Source organism: Chiroxiphia lanceolata, chromosome Z, assembly GCF_009829145.1.
Source record: "Chiroxiphia lanceolata isolate bChiLan1 chromosome Z, bChiLan1.pri, whole genome shotgun sequence".
Taxonomy (NCBI): domain Eukaryota; kingdom Metazoa; phylum Chordata; class Aves; order Passeriformes; family Pipridae; genus Chiroxiphia; species Chiroxiphia lanceolata.
Genome location: NC_045671.1, coordinates 52,403,681 through 52,423,636, shown reverse-complemented (window position 1 = coordinate 52,423,636; position 19,956 = coordinate 52,403,681). Strand labels below are relative to the sequence as shown.

General features: G+C 36.2%; 1 protein-coding gene across 1 annotated transcript in view; it reads left to right on the top strand.

Annotated features, from left to right (window-relative positions):
* FAM172A (family with sequence similarity 172 member A) overlaps positions 1 to 19,956 on the top strand; it is a 202,224-nt gene that overhangs the window by 127,457 nt on the left and 54,811 nt on the right. The window contains exon 9 of the mRNA XM_032676697.1: positions 7,210 to 7,428. Coding sequence (XP_032532588.1) covers positions 7,210 to 7,428 — 219 coding nt within the window. The remainder of the gene's footprint in view (positions 1 to 7,209; positions 7,429 to 19,956) is intronic.

The window sequence follows — 19,956 nt, the reverse complement described above, 5'->3', positions numbered from 1 at the left end:
TTAGTTACTTTTTCATGTTGTGTTACATAGAAAATATGTAAAAAATATGTACATAAAACCTATTTGCTGTATATTTATTATGACATGCTAATGAGAATAATTAAGGCATGCTGTGACATTCTCAGAGAGGAGGCAAAGTATATTGAAAAATGAATTTGCAGTTGAGAACTTTTACTACCAGCTAATGGGATGCTTGGAAATACCATAGAGACATTTTTAAAAATCCTGCATTCCAGCTTTGCATCTGCACCTTATTTGAGCATAACTTTCAGAGACTAACTGGCATTCTCTTTGGTTTGTGTCTATTGAAGATATTGGTATCTATTGATACATAAAAACAAATAATTACTTGTTACTTTTGTGGACTTTATTAAAATTATTTATTTTACGTTGTTTCTGGTGCAATACTTTGAAAAGGTAAGCTCTGTTTAAATTAAATGATGTATTAATTAAAGTTTTAGTGAAAAAGTGGAATATGCCCAAGCTTCTTGTTTGAAATCTTGTACCCCTCTGAAACATTTGAAATTTTTGTTGGAAAAGAAAGTAAAATAGTTTCTTAAGGCAGGGGGTGGGGTGACAGGGTAAACTTTTAAAGTACAGACTTTAATTATAGAAGGGGTTCCTATAGGATGTCTTGGGGGCAAACTAGTGGGTTCGTTCTTTTGCAGGTTGTAGGGACCCCAAAGCTGTCTACACTTAGTGAAGAAAAGCAGAAGCTGATTTTGCAGCCTGGGCAGTTGTGGACAGATTATTTGCAGCCCAGTATCCTGCCTGCATGGCTGAGGTAGATTCGCTTCCATTCAGCTTCCATTGATTTCTCCAAATAGCTGAACTCACATCAGAGAGAGGTGGTGGGTCTGATGTTTGTTAAGCAGTAGTTGAACGTGAACATAGTTCTCTTCTGTTAATTCACTGAATTAAGTTAATGCTATAGCATAGTTTCTTGTGTTTCTCTTGCCATGAGAAATAATTTTCTGCTGAAAATCCTAGTGAAACTAGTGCTTGTAAAGGCACAGAAGTTCCTTACAAAGAATACAGTACGCAACCGAGGAAGTAAAAATCCTTATAATTTATGGATGTATTTATTCAGTCCTGACCTTGGGAACAAACATTATAAAACAGAATTGCAAATCTAACATGTAGACATATTTAGTAATTACAGATAGATATAAAACATTAACTATTTTCAAAACTTTCCAGCAGTAAATGCAAAATGTTGGAACAGCTTTTCTGTTTTTTGTAGCCCTGAACATTGATTTCTTTAGTGTAGCTACACTAGCTACACCAAATTAACGAAGTAGAGCATAGTCAGGCTTGTTTAATCATTTCCAGCATAAAGATGGTGAAATAAGATGAATACAGTGCTGCATGCAAATAGATATGAATGTAATGCAGTGACAAATTAGAAGGCAGTAACAGAAAGGAAATGAAGAGTTTATTGTTTCTATAGCTCTAATATCCATTAAAAGTTAGTTACACAGCAGGCGACAGTTTGGATGAGTGTAAAGTGAATGTTTTGAAATAAATAGCATTGTGGTGACCTGGGATGTCAGGGCTCTAGACAAGGGTTTGTGTTTGTCAATATATCCTACATGTTTTACAGACTCCTCAGGGAACAGGAGAAGATACAATTTCACCTTTTCTGTGCCAAAACATTTTAATTATATCTTCTTCCAAGTACAGCGGTTCAGTAACCAAGGAGCTGACATTGATGCATGTGTTGATAAAGCTGCAAACATTCAAAATGAGATTAACAAAGATTTTGAGGAAAGGGTGACAGCTAATTTTGCACACTATTCTGCGTCTGATTCAGGTCAGTGTAATGATAGAATATTTTATCATCTTGAAGGACTTTTATGATGCTTTGTGTTTTTAAAGATTTGTGTATATGAAAGTGCAGCTCTTAATATATCATTCAAGGAGGTTATCACTTTTTTATTGAACATGTCTTGATTGTAGCCGTAAACAGGAATAAACATAAACATTTAGAAGCAATTTTATATATATGCATCTATATTCACCACAGAAATAGGTTCCTTGTGTCTAATTCACCTTTAAAATACTGACCTCAGATGTGAAATTGAACTTAAACTACATTCCCCATTTTGCAGCATTGCAGAAAGACTGGATGGAAGGTTATATTAAGTGTATTTAAATAGTCAAACTGTAGTTTCTTTGTATTATGTGCAACCTTTTGAGAACATCTCAAAGTATTTCTACTCTATTCTCCTCCTTGTTAGAAGGCAACTGACATTCTTCTTTCACTTTTCTTTTTGTTTGTGAAATTTTCTCCTCTTTTTTATCCACTCACTTCTCCATCTGCTTTCACTTTTGTTTGCTTGGGCCGTCTCTCATCCCAACTTGATAATGAGGAATGCAGTGTGACCCTGACCTCTATCAGCCCATGCATGACCTTCTGACTCTCCCACATAACCTTTGACCTTCTCTTTGACAGCTTGATTAATTACCCTGTGTTATGATTTATGAGTAAGTACTATGTAAAAATAATAGACAACAGGTGGTCCTCTAAAAACTTTTTGTGTCACGTTTTCTTTTCCTGCCTAACCTGATGAGCCATTTTAAGTTGGGAACTTAGTGGGACAGTGTGTATTTGGCAGAAACACAGCATTTTTATACATTTGGACATAGTGCTGGAATTCAGGCGGCCAAGGTATATCTGGGATGAAAATATCACAGTGTTAGCAGGGTGCAGATGCCAAAATGTACATTGGGTGGAAACAGAAAGCGGAGTCAACTGACATTTCAGGCATTTCAGTCGCAGGTCACGTCTTGAGAAAATTGCTCAAATAATGGAGGGGGCATTTTTCAAGCTGAGCTGCATCTCCAACAGCTATGTTTACTTTAACGCTTCACTAGTGACTTCTGATTGGTTGTCATGACCTCATCCTGCTGTTGCACCTACAGTGTTGCAACAGTGACATAGATGTACCCTTCTTGTGGAAAAGATGGGAAATTAACAGAGCATACATCTTTTGGAAAGATGAATGGACGTTGCTGTGTCCATTTTAACCACAGGTGAGTTTAAGAACAGAGCACTTTGAGTTGCATTTCCCCTGGGAATTAACTCCAGTCTTGTGCCAGCCATCCAAATAGAAACCTGAACTTGAAAATTCACGTTGATAAAGCTTAGGAAAATGATCTCTTTCAGACTCTTGCTTGCAATCCATAAAGATAGTTACACAGGTCAAAAGATACCTCTCCAGTTCTGACTTCTCTGATCACATATGGTGTCCCATCCTGCTGGATTAATATGCAGATCTGAATGCTTTGAGCTCATTATTTGTGTGGCCAGTCAGGGGAGATTTCAAAAGATCTGGAATTTACCTCAAATACTTTGAAGTTCTTTCTTTTTAACTTTACTTTTACTGTCAGAGGCAAGAATTTTGGTATTCCTTCTGTTTTGAACATCTTGCTTGAATTCCAGTAAGAGGTAAAACATACCGCTCCATTTGTGGCTTATGTATTATGATGGAAAAGGCCCTTCTTCATTGTTCTGGCTTTGTAGTAAAGGTATTGTAACTGAGACTCATGATTTTTTCTAATATGTGACTTCGTAAGCCTACCTTTCCTTTCATCATCACAATCCTCTATCTCCAGAAGCAGCAACCTGGAGGATGCCAGCAGTTAGTGTAGAGTAAATTTTATTTACCTTGAAGCATTAGAATGTGGGGGGGAATAGACATTAATTGGGTGTTTTAGTCTGAGAGAGAAACTGTAATTTTGTAGATTAGAGGCTAGGAGTTGTGTTTGTCAGTGTCAGTCCTGATTGTTAAGTCTCATCAGAGGTACAGTGATGTGCTTGGCCGAAGATTGATGGGGATAGTGGGGAGTGTCCTAAAGTTTAACTTTTTACCATGAAAAAACTTTGCAACTTAGGGAGTGGTTTCTCTTTCTGTGCATACTGGAAACAATGTATTACATACATTGAAAACATATCTAATATTTGTATACCACCTAATAATATACCACTGAGTGTGACAAGTTTTAGAAACCTCCTAGATGATTGGTACTTACTTAGGCCAGAGGTCACTACATTTTATTAATGATGTAAGCTCATCATAGATGAAGTTGGTAATTTTATTTGATTTGTTTAGTATAGATGCACCAACACCAAATCAACAAAGTAATGCATAGTAATGGCATATTTAATACTTTCCAGCATAAAGATACTGTATATGGTGAAATAAGATGAATACAGTTCTTCCTGCAAATAGATATTTCTGAATAGAGCTTTAATTTTAAAAGATACTTTTTAATGAATGTGATTTTTGTCTATGTTAATGGTTATGTAGAAGTTATGTCAAAGACTATATCTCGCTTATTATTAAAGTTTGCTGAAGATTAGTTATTAGTGGTCTTGTGTTCTGTTTTGCATTGACTTGCACTCTTCTCAACCTCACTGCATTTGACCTCTACCTTTATTTTTAATTTTCTGATTGCACTAAACTTCATTGCTGCAGCTATGCCCATATGAAATACATTTAAAAAAAATTAATTGAACTCAAAAGCCACATTGTTTACACTGATGTTATTTAGAGCTGAGCATTTCTTTTCAATGGAAAATGCTGGACTAAGGCTGAATGAGAGAGGCTGTAGTTGGGTACATTTTACCAGTCATTTTGTTTTTTCATGTTGATCTATATATGTTACTCTCAAATCTTCTTTGTGGTGCCATTGTTTCCATGTTGCAATTTAGGATGCAGAAGTACAAAGGAAAGGGAAATACACTATATTAGATAAGAAAAACTATCTTTTCCTAACAGAAAGACTTAGGCTTTCCCATAACTGAGGAAAAAAAATACATTGGCTCAGTTATTATTTAATTATTTTAATTCTACTGATAGGAAAAGCCTGCTATCTGGGAGAAATTGTAGAAAAAATATTAGAGGAGTCATGCCACAGTGCTTAAAAGATATTTGATAAAAATCCTTTAATTGATTTATGAAATAGTTGGATTTAAAAATAGAATCATATTTCATCTGTTGATGTCTGTGTGAAAAATTGACATTGTGTCTTCATAAAATTGGACAAATGAGTCATGTAATTTTCAGTTACATAATCAATAACTTAGACAAATTCCGCTCTGATGATTTGTGTGTCTGTGTTGTGGTCAGCTTAAGGTGGACACAGTTTCAAATCCCTGTAACACTTGTAGACCTGTAATAAACATATGAATTTTGCATTTGGCATTCTATAGAAAGGAAGACAAATCAATACCTGCTCAAAACAAGCAGGTCAAGAAGGTGAAGAGCCACAAAACCACTCACCTGCCAAGTACTGCAAAAACTCGGTCCTACACTGGCAATAGCAAGCTCAAAAACTATCCTTTTTTCAGAGATGTACAGTTTAGGAATGTTTGTAAGCAGTATTCTTCTCTGTGATGAATTTTGGGCTTTGAAATTTTCCAAGTTGGAAAGTTTATGTGTTCATAGTACAGTATTAATGTGTTAATATTGTCTGGTATTCCTGATAGTGGTGTAGATAGATTTTAAATTTTTTCTTGTTTAATTTTCTATTTTCCTTTGCTGGCTCCCTGTTGTTTGTTTATTTATTTGCCTGTTTGTTTATATTTATCCCAGTTCAATTCACTCAGCAGGGAGGGCAGGGGAGTGACGTGACAGGAGATCCCCTTATGGTACTGTGTCTAGAAAGGAGGCAATTTTACTCTTTGGCCTATGGTGACCTTTTTTGACTATGTCCCTTACAGCAGAGATAGTGTCCTGAATGCCTCTATTTAACCCTGTTTAGCAGAGTGCAACTGTGCCCTTTAACTTGATTTTTGGTGGGAGGAGAAGCTATGGCAGACGTTCGAGAAGGGCACAAGGACGAGGGGTAGGAACTCCCTTCAGATGTGATTTTGATAACTAGTCGAGTGTGTCGAACTGTAGAAAATCACTGAGTGACAATCTGTCTACCTGACAGTGGCCACAATGAACTACAAGGTTGGTGAATGGCTCTACAGATTAGAATAAAGTAAGCCCAAATAAAGTATCTTTTGTTGGAGTGGACTTGGTTTGCTCTGGGCAGCTAGGTATAGGGGACCTCTTTGATCCTCATGACTAGCCGAAGAGCAAAACGACGTACCAAGTGAAAAGCTGGAATAAAGCTGTTCCGTTAGATAATTAATACAGACATTTCAAAAAAGTAAGTCTTTATTAAAATTTACTTTTAAATGACAGTTTGATTTTGACTGGAAACCCATGTTAACTTTAAGAACTCATTTGTTAAATGCATGTGCTTCTCTTTTCTCCCTCTATTTGCAGTTATATCTTCCAAAAATATTGCATTTTTTCTGTGATTTGCAATCATTTAAAAATCATAAATAATGGTTGGCTTATTTATTCAAAATTTATTTTTCATTCATAAATCCATATATTTTTCAACCAGCTCATTTTCTGAGGCACAAAAATGCAGCTGGTATGCTCAAAAGCATCCTGCAGGTCACAAATTTTCTCTGGATTTGTTGAATACATGACATAATACCAGTGAACTTTTAGAGCAGATTTAAAGATGCACTAAAAAGTCAGGCCCACCATAAAGGAGGTGACTTCTAAGCAATACCACTGATTCAGTTTTGGTATTGATTCATTGTTACTGCTGCTATTTGCTTCTGCATGGTATGCTTGTTGTCAGCTAGACAAAAGGTTTTACTATTTTAAAATTCGGTGAATAATTTTCACATGCATTCTTTCATATATATATATATATATATATATATATATATATATATATTATATATATATATATATAAAAAAAATATCTCCATCCTTTTTATTTTAAAGGTTTTTACTGGCTGGGTATACAGCCTTTTATTCATCATTATGCAGAGTTCTTAAAGCAATATTTTGCTTTTAGTTCTCATATTGTTTTCTGAAAAAGTCATATAAAGTGCTTATGAATAAAACAACATATTAAATTATTTTAAAGATAAACCAGGCAACTTTTCTGATGCTGAGGGGTGTATATGAGCATAAGTACACACACAGACACATATTCTCACGTCAATATCCCTTTAATGACAGAATATTCTTAAAAATCCTTCAATAAATTATGTTGTGTGAACTTACTGAAATAAATATAAAAGTTTTAAAGAGCATTAAAGTAAATGCAAGGAATTTTCAAGCATTAAATCTCCCTTTTCATATTCCTCCTTTTTGTGTGTGTGCGTGTGTCTCTCTTCTTAAACAGGAAGGCTATGGAGTAATAGTTCTGAATCCCAATGAGAACTATATTGAAGTGGAGAAGACAAAAGCCCAAATACAGCTGTCTTCTGATTGCTCAGATGAACCTGCAGAAAAGAGGGAAAGAAAAGATAAAATCCAGAAGGAAACAAAGAAGCGACGTGACTTCTACGAAAAGTATCGAAATCCACAAAAAGAAAAAGAAACTATGCAGATCTATATTAGAGTAAGTTTCTTTTGGCTTTGTTTGCCCTTCTTTATTGATGCATACATATGTTTACTGTCCATACTGGCTAATAAGCATTTAAATTTTTTTTTTTTTTAAAACAAACACAATACTGAGGTGGCATTCAAGAGTTTATACAGAGTTCCTGGCTCTTTATTCTATTGATATTTTTGGTCACTTATTGAATCTGATGTTTTGGAAGTGTTACGAAACATTTCTTTATAATTTCAAAGGGAAACTTCAAATAAACCCCAGAGGAACTCACTGGTGCTATCAAGAAAGAGAATGGTTTAAGAAAGACTTTGTAAAAATTATTTTTTAAACAGAGGTGTACATACATAAGAAACACTTTTTAGTGAAGCTTAGGCAACATGCTAGCTTCACATGTCATGTGTGCATTTACTGTGTTTTATTTTCTTATACTGGGGAGACAGTAGTTACAGTTTCTTTAACATATTACCTGCTAAATTAATAATGTATTGTGGAAAATACCAGTGTTCATCTTGTGTGGTAGCAGATTTATCCTGTAATGGATTGTTTTCATAGGAGCAGCCATCCATTGTGTTTGAGCTGAATTTCTGAAGGCAGAAAAAGAAGGAAACTTATTAATATCGTAATAAATATTTAAGCTAGAATAATTCAAGAATGGTATCATGAAGAAACTCTGTCCCTTGCCCTTTTCTGACTCAGTGAACCTTTGCACTTTGTAACGCTAGCAGCATGGGATCATTATAACAGTGCTACCCAAGGATTTCTAATTCTGCAGGGGGCACAAACAATATTATTTGCACTTTGACACATTCTGCTTCATATACATACTATGGGTTATACATTCCAGACTAAGTCATACAATTTCCAAAACCCTTATTATGAAAGTTAGTATTTTCATTCAAAGATAAAACATGCCAGAAACTCCATAGTGGAGTTAAAACAGTAAAAGTCTATGTGTCTTTCTAATGAGAAACAGAAAAATCCGGCAAAAGACATGTTAGAATCATCTTAAATTTTAACATGTCCCTATTAATTGTGGTTTTGCATAACAATATTTGTAAGAGAAATACAGCTGTGCTGGCTAGTTAAAAGCGTTGGTAACCTGGAAGCAAGACTATCACTAATACCATAAATATAACTGTGTCTTTTGAGAAATATCTCACAGCTGAATGTGGGAAACAAAAGAATGTATTATACATATTAAAAGTCACTGTGTTTTCTGTTTGCTGCTTTTTTATGAGATGCTATTCTGCCCACCTCCAGACCCTGCTTCTTAAGAGAGGCAACCAGTCTTGGTCCATAAGAAGCCAGTGGACAAAGTTGCTGTATTGTCCAGAAGAAGGTCTAGTCAGCTGCAAGTTCAGTGTTCCCCTGTTAAAAGTGAACCTTTTTTTGATAACCTTTTTAGCAATTCTACCTTCTCATGGCTCTTTTGCTTGACAAGGCATGAAATTTGGCTTCAGGAGGTTTGACCCCCGAAACATAAAATATATGACTCCATCCCATTTTCCTTTCTGTGCAGCTTTGTGCCTCAAATATTACTGTTGATCTTCCCTTTATGTAATTTTCTTCAAATTAAGGAAGGAAGTAGCATACGTTTTAGTGAAAGTGTGGGGAGTGGTCTCCTTTCCCAGGCCAATTAGTTGAAATCAGGCTTTCTGATGAGGTTGGTGTTTTATTTTGAAATAATTTCTTGGTTTTTTTTTCATTCAATACACTCTAGTACAGATATTTTCTTTAAATAGAATGAAAAACCTACCTGCTTTAGCGTGTTGAAGGACAAATTACTGCAATTTCCTTGCCTATCAGTTTCTGAAACAAAACTGGACCATCAGTAGCATTCCATTTACTCTGTTGGGCAGAACTGCTAAGTCTGTAGGTGATTGCAAGAGGTGCCGTACCATATTTGCAATCTGTTTCTTGCCTCCCATGCTTGAATCCGTAGGATTACTGTTTGCTTGCACCCAGGAACTTGCTGCTATGCTTCCATAACTTCAGGCTGCTGGGTTTGAGCTGATTTGGGGTGATCTTGAAGGGCAATTCATGTATGGCCTTTATTTACTGTAGAGGATAACATACATTTGACTAACTAGGCTCTTGAAATAAAACGTATTGTCACTCAACAGAAATATTTAAGGAGGCTTCATAGCGATCTCATCAAAGAGTTTTGAAAAACCTCAGCAAGCCTTACATCAACTTTGCCAAGTAGGGAAAAAGTGGTACAGAGAGGCTAGATGAAAAATATCCTCACAAGAAAGCATTAACTTCATCTAACTTTGAAAGAAAATATATTTGTGTCAGATACGCTGGAGAAATTGTTTCAGACTGTTAAGTAGCACGAATAAATATCTTCAGTTATATTCTCATAGGGTCACTGAGGTCTGTTATGGTCCGATGAAGAAACGTCATTTGAACAAATTAAAGCTGTCTGGATGATGCTCCCACTTCTGCAGCTAGATTTTCCAAGAACTGGAAAAGTAAAACTCTTCCCTGTTAATTGTCTTTAAGTATTTTCTTTATTTTCATAGGAAAAAATAGCTGAGGGACTCAAAACATGTAAAATCAGTCTTAAAATACGAAATCTCAAATTACACTGTGTTTTTTTACAAAATGAGTAAAATAAAAACAACTATGGGAGTTTGTACTGCGTTAAGCACAGTGCTTGAAGGATCAAAGTACTTGTTGTTTCATGCTGGAGTTTCTTTAATTATGAAATAATGTACTCTCTGGCATACATTATAGCTTGTTAAAGGGACTGATTTGGTCTGGGTAATAAACATCATGTCAAACATTATGGTAGGAAAACCTGCTTAATATGTTTTGCAATAAGACAGAATTTTTTGTTCTTGAAAACATCTGGCAACTGAATTCACAAGTGAAGACAGAAAATGTCATCAATTCAGTAACATTCTTACAAATTTGGTTTCTATTTTGGCGATACAAACCAAGGAAAAAACTTCTTCATAATCAGCATTGACTGTAATACTTTTATAAAATGATTAAACACAAGCAATTTACTTTTATATAGTATGCTAATGAATTCATATGAATTTTAATACACTTACTGTTCAGATTTTAACAACTATAATGCCAGCAGATAATTTTAAATGCATCTTGTTTTTTAAGGTGTTGAATGGAGGATTTAGTAAAATAGCTAAATATGTATATACATTCTTTTAAAAAAACATATTTCTATCCTTAGTTATAAATACTACCATTTTTTCTTAGACCACCAGAGGCTGCTCTGTACATATGGGCTAATGCTTCCCCCCAGAAACCTTATACCCTAGCCAACCTTTGTTTATTACTGAACTAAACTGAGAATTTGTTGATCTCTAAATTTTTTCTATGGAAACAGATCATACAGGCTTAAATATGACATCATTCCTTCCACCCTCTGAGCCATCTCCCACTCCCTACAGATTTTTACATTGACAGTGTCTTCTCTATGTTAAAAGACAGTTAAAAAAGTAAATCAGTATTTATCCCCTTCTAAACAGCATTCAGCACTTTAACAAGTATACTGAGTGGATTCTGAAATGTTATCAAAGGGAAAAGTATAAATTGCATAATTTTGTATTAATAGTAATTTGCAATAATCTTGTTGCTGCAATAGTTGAAGGATATCAAAGAGGCAATGAAGGAAGAAGTAGGAAGAAGGACTTTATCAGAACAACTGATGGGGTCAGGTTTTCTGGGCAAAAGTCTTTCAAAGGCCTGTGTGCTAGGAATTTTGTCCTTTTATTTTTTCCATTGAGCTTAGCTGCTTTAATAATTCTTACTGCAAATTCTATTTTTACTATAGTACAATCTATAATAGTGCCATTTCTACTAACAGCATATCAATGAAATTAAATTAATTTTGGATGTAACATACCTTTCCTAAATAATTTTTCCCGTTTTCTGTGAGAGATTAAATAAGAAAAGATCATGTGCAGATAATTAATTTGTTTTACTAAAAATAGATGCATCAGGATAATTTGTGCCAATATTTAGGAAAAAGCAGTAAAAGGCAGGTTTATTAATATACAGTATAGTACACCTTGACTGCTGATAGGCAGGATATCCTGGCAAGCATACAAACACATTTGTGCCATTTCTGCTTATTATTTGGTACAGCTGACATGAAGCATTGCATGACTGAAAGTCACGGCAGAGTGTCCACTTGTGACCTTTCAGTGCCATGGATTTCTTTCATGTTGAAGACTGAGCCATTTGCCAGCATGGCTGCAGTCCCATCAGCTGTGGGTCTCACCCTGTGCCATCCCTGGGCCAGATGTAGGCTTCCTCCACCTGCCCTCTGACTTGGCAAGGCGCATACCTGCTTTCATCCAGAGCCTGTGCGACTACATGAACCTGCTGCTGAGACCCAGCTAATAAGCCCTTTATTCCACTAGAGAAGACAAAATGACAAACTCTAGGCAGACAGCTGCTGAGAGGTAAGGGACATGCACAGTGCAGAGAATGTCTGTGGCAGACCTGGGCATCAGGACTCCAACCTCTAGAGTCTCATGCTGATGTTTGTATCACAATGCCTGTTTTGTTTACTCTTTTACGACTGCCAGCATTACTTTACCTATACCTCTGAAATAACACATGGTTTTACTCTGTCCATATTTACATTTTAAAGCCTGTTACTTCCTTATGTTCTGGAGAAATCTCCATCACTTCTAAGCAGCAGCAAAATCATGATGACAATAAAAACCTCATGAGAACTGCCTATATAAGTTCAAGGATGTTCTTTTCACCTCATCTGCTACCAGTGTAAATTCAGGAAAAAATATGAAGGAAAAACATCTAGCTTTTGGGATTAAGATAAATCTAGTAGTTCCCTTGTAGTCTACTTGGCTGCCTGCAGCAGTAGACAGCTGCTGAAGGGGCTAGAAGTAGTGGAGGAAACAGTGGCATGGAGCAATGTGGAATAAGCTGCCCAGGGAAAAATGTCAGTTACTACCCTGCAATTCATAGGTGGCTGAAATTTGAAAACTTAAGTATTATAGCACTTCATTCATTACATTTTAAAATCCTTACAAGTGAAGGATTTTACTAACCAAAATCCTTACTTTTTGTGAATTTACCTAGTATGTGGTGTTATTTTGATCGATTTACATCTCGAGAACAAGGTTTATCTTTTTAATTAGCTTGTTGTTATCACTCTGCAGGCAAAGAAATATGCCTTAATGTGAGCTCTGAGGAGAACAGTTGTGACTTCTGTTCTTGCCATGCCTTAGTGAACTCTACAGCTCATCGTCATGAGAACTAGCTTTTACCAACTCCAGAGCTGTTAACTTCGTTTCCATAGTGTCCAGGCAGAAGTATTTCCTAAAACAGTCTGTTTTACAATTATCTCCAGCCATTAACTCAACTAAATTTTGAGAAACTTTCTTATTCCTCTCTTGGCTGAATCCTTGTTTTACCCTTATCTCCCTGGCTAAAAGTGGATGATAAACTGATGAAAAATGCTTTTGTCTTTTGTGGTTGGTGTCGGTAGCAGGTTTTCTCCTGAATAGACTGTGTGTTGTTCAGTTACACTGTTCTACACTTTAACAGTTGATTCTCATTCTCTTTCTCTGTATTTTTTAATCAGGACTTGGCAAGATTGAATTTGGCAATACCCAGTGAGGTATATTTTCTTTATTTTCAAGTAAAACTTGAATTTTTATTTATTTTCCCAATAGATGGTACTGCTTGGAGAGAAACTGATACATAAAGTAAGATTGAGGTGCCTTTAGAGCTCCCAATAATTTTGTGTGTTGAGATGACTGAAGTTTTTCTAGGCTCTTAAGCAGCAGTGTGGGATCCTCTAGTTTGGTACTTCTAGCAAAAGCATGGAGTGAGAAAAGTGTCATGTGAGTACATGTGCAAGTTTGTGCACACAGACACTACCTACACTAAAGCACACAAACCCTACTTACCCTCTTGCATGTTCAGTGTCCTGCCAACTGCTCAAGGTGGGCTCTCATATAATGAGCACAGGCATAGGATACATAAGAAAGTTTCCTTTTTCCCCAAAGGCAAATATGTAATTAGTACATCCATCTGTGTAGTACAGCAAGGAATTTAAAATGTGTTTAAATCAGGCAGTAGGGTTGGTACTTCATAAACATCTGCAGTGTGTTTGTTCTTTTGGACTGGTGTTTGCTTCCAGGATGGTTTTTCATTCCTATCTCCTATCTTTTCCACCTGTTGTATAACTGAATAATCTGACTTTATGGATCTTGCCAGTTCAGCCTATATCCTATAAAAGTGGGCAATTGACATTATCACTTAACTGTATCACAACCACTCTGTTCTTAACCTGGGAAAACAGAAGCCTTAATTGCATGAAGATGTGATGATGACAGATATTTATTTGTTTTAGGGATCTGGTTTGCTGAGGAATTCTTTTGAAGCTAGCAAATTAAGCAACGAAGAAATTTAGCAAAGCTTAGTGTGCCTAAGTAATTATGAAAGATTTCTGGGTTCTGCAATTAACTTTGTGGTCTTACCCTTTGATAAATCACTGCCCTCACACATTCCACTTTGCAAGACACCTCTCTAATTCTCTGGGTACTTTCCTTTTCCTGTTTGAAAAATGAACAAACACATTTGATGACAGGGTCATGTTATTCATCCTGTGTCCCTTGCACTGGTTGCCAAAAAAGAGTAGGCTTATGTTTAATGACTGTTGGTTATCTTTAAATCCCTTACCAGTGAAGATGTTTGCCATATATGAAGTTCTCCTATTGAGATATTATGCTTTCAGATGCTGTGTGCTGTTCTGACTGCATGAAGGCTCTGATTGCATTGCCTTAAGTGGGCAAACGAGTTATTACTGTGATTGATCTTAAAATAACAGCATCTGATTTGATCATGAAGACCACTTGTCTTAAATACCTTTCTGCTACCATTTGCTCTTAGTTCATCATATTCTTTGACCATTTCCTTTCCCTTTTTGTTTTGAACTACTCCAGCTGACTGATAGAGTTTGGCTGATTGATTTTTCTCCTGATGGGCACCAAACAGTATCATCACTGAAATAGAAGCTGAGATACTGTTGTTATTCTCTTACAGTGGTGGTAGATAACCATGACATAAGTTTCTAACAACACCATGAAGTAAAGCTGTTTCTACCCAAAGATAAAGTGACTATGCAAAGTTCAGGTCTGCTAGACTTAGCAAAGACAGACTGCAAAAGATAACCACTGCTTCAGTTGTACTATGGGTCCGCAGAGCATACAAATGTTGTGAAAAAAATGTTCTGGCATGGAAGTGCTGTAAATTACTTCATGTCCACAGTAGTCATCTGCAGGACTTCTCCCGAGTGTGTGCAAAGTCATTTTTTTCTCAAATCCCTGTGATTCAAGGTTTGGGGAGCTTTCACAAGGTGCGTTTTTACACTTCTGTGACACAAGAACTACAGACCACCCTCTTCTTTGCTTTTGATGGAAAGTATCAGGCACAGCAGTTATGACCAGTCCTGGCTGACAGTGCTTTGAGAATAGTTTTGGACTAGATGACCCTCAGAGGTGCTCTCCAGCTGATGTAGTTCAATGATTTGACATTACCAAGTTCCATCCCAGCCCTCAAAGAAGTATTTGAGCTATGGGTAGACTTTGTGGACATTGCAAAGAGAGGTAGATTTCCCTGTCTCAGAAGATTTGGCACTACTGAAGTTGTGTTTGGTCATCCACTTAAAAAGAGCAAGTGCTGGTGATTTAGACCAGGAAGCCTACCGAGCTATCAGCGTGGTTAATCCTCTGTGGTCTTGCACAAGTACTGCTACAGAAGTGCACCTTGAAAAATATAAACTTCTCCAGACAGGCAGTGATATTTCTTGGCATTTTTAACACTGGGGTGTTGAGCAAACATTCATGATTTCTTCAGAGATCAAAAAATTCCCCAAGCCAGATCATTGTCTTGAATTTGCTAAAGGACCTTAAAGCAGATCAATAATAGGAGTTTTTTCACAGATATTCTCCAGATGTTATAGCATGACCATTCTTGAATGATGGGAAGGATACAAGTAGTCCATGTTCTTCCGACTTCCTCTCCTTTATTATATCTTTATGAGGATTTTGTCTACATTGTTAATTTGAGCCCACAAACTTTCATTTTTAACTATAAAACAGTTCTTGAATTTCAGGAAGAGAAAAAACACTCTATGATCTTTAAATTGCTTATTTGCCTAGTGTGTGTTTAGAAGTGGATAGACATGGCAGAATTAAAAAGGCTGTACTTTATTAAAGCATTTGAGAACAGTAGTTTAATTATGACTGTGCACAACCACTTCTTAGAAGATTTTGTCTCCACTGCTGATTTCAAGGTGAAATCTGAATCTGTATCTCAGGCGGGTGCATTACCTACAAGTTGTCTTGAAGCCCCTGGACAGAAACCCAGTTTCTCTTCATCTCTTAAACCTGTGTCTATGTTCATAAATGGTTAAAAATTATTTAAGATACTCCTATCCAGTTTTCTGTGAATGCTGTTCAGTGTACTCTGACCTCCAAAAGTAATCCATGCTGCTTGGTGGAGAGTCAGTTTTGGGTATTCTGGCATTGTACTGAGATATCAGGCACATTGAATATGATCACAATATGGAGGATTTCCAGGATGTCTGGTATGAGTTCTTCCCGCTCATTGTCAGCTTTATTACTAAACAAGATTTAAGATTTAAAATATGCTAGTATAGAAACATTTGCTGTAATAGAATTAACCTACAAAAATAGAAAAATATGTTAAATGTGGATTGTTAAACACTGTTCTGCTGTTAACTATAAGAGCTATTCTAGCTCTTCCAGAGTCTCAGCCTGAAGATCTTTAATCAGCTCCTACAAGGCAACCAGCACTAGAGACAAGTTATCCAGACCTTTCTTGGTGTTACAGCTTTTCTGCTGCCACCATTAAGGACAGATCCTGCAGTTGCCCATGTCCATTCTTCTACACAATCTCTTTCTTCTCCGGTGCAGGATGGAGTCTGTCCTGCTTCTCTTTTCCTGTTTATCTGCACTTCATTCCCTGTTACCAGATAACTGGGACAGTGCGTGGCAATATGCGGTTGACCTTGGCTGGCTGCCAGGTGCTCTGAACTGCTCTATCACTCCCCATCCTTGACCAGACAGGGAGAGAAAATATGTCAAAAGACTTGTGGTTCAAATTAAGAACAGAGAGATCACACAGCAATTACTCTTATGTGCCAAACTGAACTCAACTTATTTCCAATTGTCAATGGTGCAAGATAATGAGAAATAAGAACAATCTTAAAGCACCTTCCCCCCACTCCTCATTTCCTCTTGGGCTCAAGTTCACTCTCAACTTTTCCACTTTCCATCTCAGAGCAGCGGAATTGCATGGGGAATGGGGACTGTGGTCAATTCATCACGTTTTCTTTGTCACTCCTCACTCACTTCCTGTGCTTCAGTGTGGGATATCCGGTTCGCCATGGGCCTCCATGGTCCAATCTCCATGCTGTTGCACAGCTTTTTTACTGTATCTTCAGTATGTTCAAACGGAGGTGCCACCACCATTGCTGATGGGCTTAGTCTTGGTCAGTGATGGTTCCACCTTGGAGCCATCTGGAGCTGGGTCCATCCAACATGGTGGAAGCTTCTGGTATCTTCTCATAGAATTCATTTTTGTAGCCTCTCCCCTACCAAAATCTTGATTTGCAAACCTGGTACAGAGGATTATGTTATTTCCTCATACTCTTTTCCTTAAAGTCTTGATTAACATCTCTATTATGTACTTTAATGAGCACATTGCTGGCTTCACCACATGGATACACTCTGCATCTTGCTTTTGCCACTCACACAAAGTTATCTCTTACCTCTCAAATAGCAGGAGGTAACAAACCTCACAGAAGGAAGACTTGAGACATTAAGCAGGAACAGGTGCGCAATCAATAATGCTTCTGTCTTTTCCTGATAAATGTTATTTGCGTTGCAACATTGTTGATGAGCAATCTGGATTTTTTTTAGAGACTCTAGTGGTGGGATGGCATGTCAAACCCCAGCAAACAGCTGAAATGGTATTTAGCATTTATTTTAAAAATGGGAGACTTTTGTTGGGACATTGTCTATTTTCATCCTAATGTAATATTTTCTAGCAAACTCAAACTTGAAATGAGAATTGTTAGAGGATTACTCTGTAAGACTGACAATATATGTGCATTGTGATATAGAAAAGTTCAACAAAAGGAACTAAAAGAGTAGAAATATTTTTCATTAAATCACAGTAAGATGCAAGTCTCCAAAACTAAGTAATGGTTTGAATGGGGGAAGGTTGCAGATGTTCAATCCACTTAATCCTTGTTTTAAAATACATCAAACAAATGGCGTTTTCTAATAATGGATTAACATGGCATCAAGGACCGTTTATAACAGTAACAAAAGTGACATCCATGTGATTTTTGAGGGTGTATTTTTCTTATCCCACCCACCAGCATAGACATAGATTACATATTTTATATAAGATACATATTATTCTTGAGATCTTCAGTTATTTCTGGAATTTTTGTTCTGTTTTTGTTCCGTCTCTAATCTCAGTTGAAATAAGACCCTCCTGTGTTTGGCCTGTGCTGCCAGAGTTAGTTGCTCCCAATTTTCCAGTTAGGTCAACCAAAAAAATTAAGATATGATAGAGGGTCAGTGGAAGAAATTCATATCAAAACAACTGCTCACTATGTCATTATGACAACCTTCTGTAACAAATGTGCTTCTGTTTTAACTTATGACAATTAATTACTAAAAGTAATTTAATCTGACAGTGGCAAGGTGTTGAAAGACTCCTGAAGATGTCATAAAAGCGACCTTTCTGCCCATAAGCAACCAAAAGTCATTTTTAACAAGAAGCCTCAAAAACAGTACAACTTCTTTTGTACTTTGTTAATTAGTTATTGATTTGAAACAATGCTCTGCCAAATATTGTCAGATTAGCTAGACGCCAGCAAGGTCAGAGTGTGACAGTCTAGTCCTGATAATCTTATGGTATATAAGAATTCTTTTTTCTTTGAACCTTTTGTTCTGATATCCTGAAAATTACATTTCCTGGCTTTAGCATCTCTGCTAATTTAAAATACAGCCAAGCTGTCTGTTATGTAGTTGGATATTTTGAGTTGTTAAAAAGATGACACTGTGTTAGAAGAAAATTGCTGTTGATCTAATATCTAATGATCTTTGATGATGGTAATGCACTACTGCTGCAATGCCAACGCCCTTGCTAATCTGGGTGGAAAAGAGCCTGTTTTAATAAAGTAATCAACATGAAGGAATCACAAGGTTCAAGACAGAGGTACAAGTAAGTCCTGAGGTTGTTTAGCAACTCATTGGGATGAAAGATCATTTCATAACTTACATTATTGTGAAACAAAAATAATGGAGGTGAGTCTGGATGGGAAAACGGAGTAGCAGAATTCAGATTTGAGTAGCTCAACATTCAACTTTTGAGATTATTAAAATGAGAACCAACAGAAAATGCAAATCTGAATTTCAGATTATGTTTTTCATCCATTTAGATAATTATTTTATAAGCTAATTGTGGTTACTTCAAATACAATTAACTAGAGTACTCTACATATTAAGGGACTTTAGTAAATCTTTATAACTGTACATTAAATAGAAGTGTATTGGTTTACTTAAAGCACTGAGCACTTTGCTGTCTTTATTAGGATAAATCAAATAGCTTTAAGCCTGTTAAATCTTTCTTTCACTTAAATAACTGCTCTTGAGCGTATGTAATTATTAGAGACAGAGGAGTGAAGAAGAAAAATACAGAGCAAAGCCATTCTATTTAGTTTACCTTATGCAAGAGGTATACACTCTGTAACAGAGACTTTACAGCTGAAGTTTGTTCTGAAACCATAGATGTTAATGAAAATACTAAGTTGTTGTTTTACTTAAATGTGTTGAAGTTTGTTAGATTCATTGTTTCCTGTGGTGGGGAAATCTGCATTTTTCTTGGCAAAAATGGTATTTTTCTTGCAATAGCATAGTTTAAAAAAAATTCTGGTTTTCCTTACAGCATATAAACACACTGAAAGAACTGGAAAGTAAAATAGGCTTTAAGTACTTCAGGAAATAGAAAAATAACACTTCTGCATGACTTCCATTAGGAGTTTTTGAATCTTTCAGATGCATTCATTTCAAAAGAAATTGCTTTTAGTGTTGAGAAAAATGCATGTAATCATTTAAATGACTGGCATGATATCTCTTTTTGTGTCTTGTGAAGATAGTTCTTTTTATAAAGGTATTGTATTCATTTTTATTTACTTGCCCTCACAATTAATCTGTTAATTGCCAGAAACATGACTGGTAGGGAAGACATCTGTGAAGATACAACCTGATGGTTTGTTTAAGAAATATTCTTTTGTTCCTATAATTTTACACAAAAGGCCATCTTCGGTGACATTCATTATGTTAGGCAGAAGTATGCTGTGGCCAGAGTCTCAATCCCTGAGACTGAGTAGTTTGGAAAGAAAAAAATATTAGGAGATGATAAAAAAGATGCATGTAAAATGTAGGTATCCGTAACAGTGGTATTGTAATGAAATGCAACTGCCTC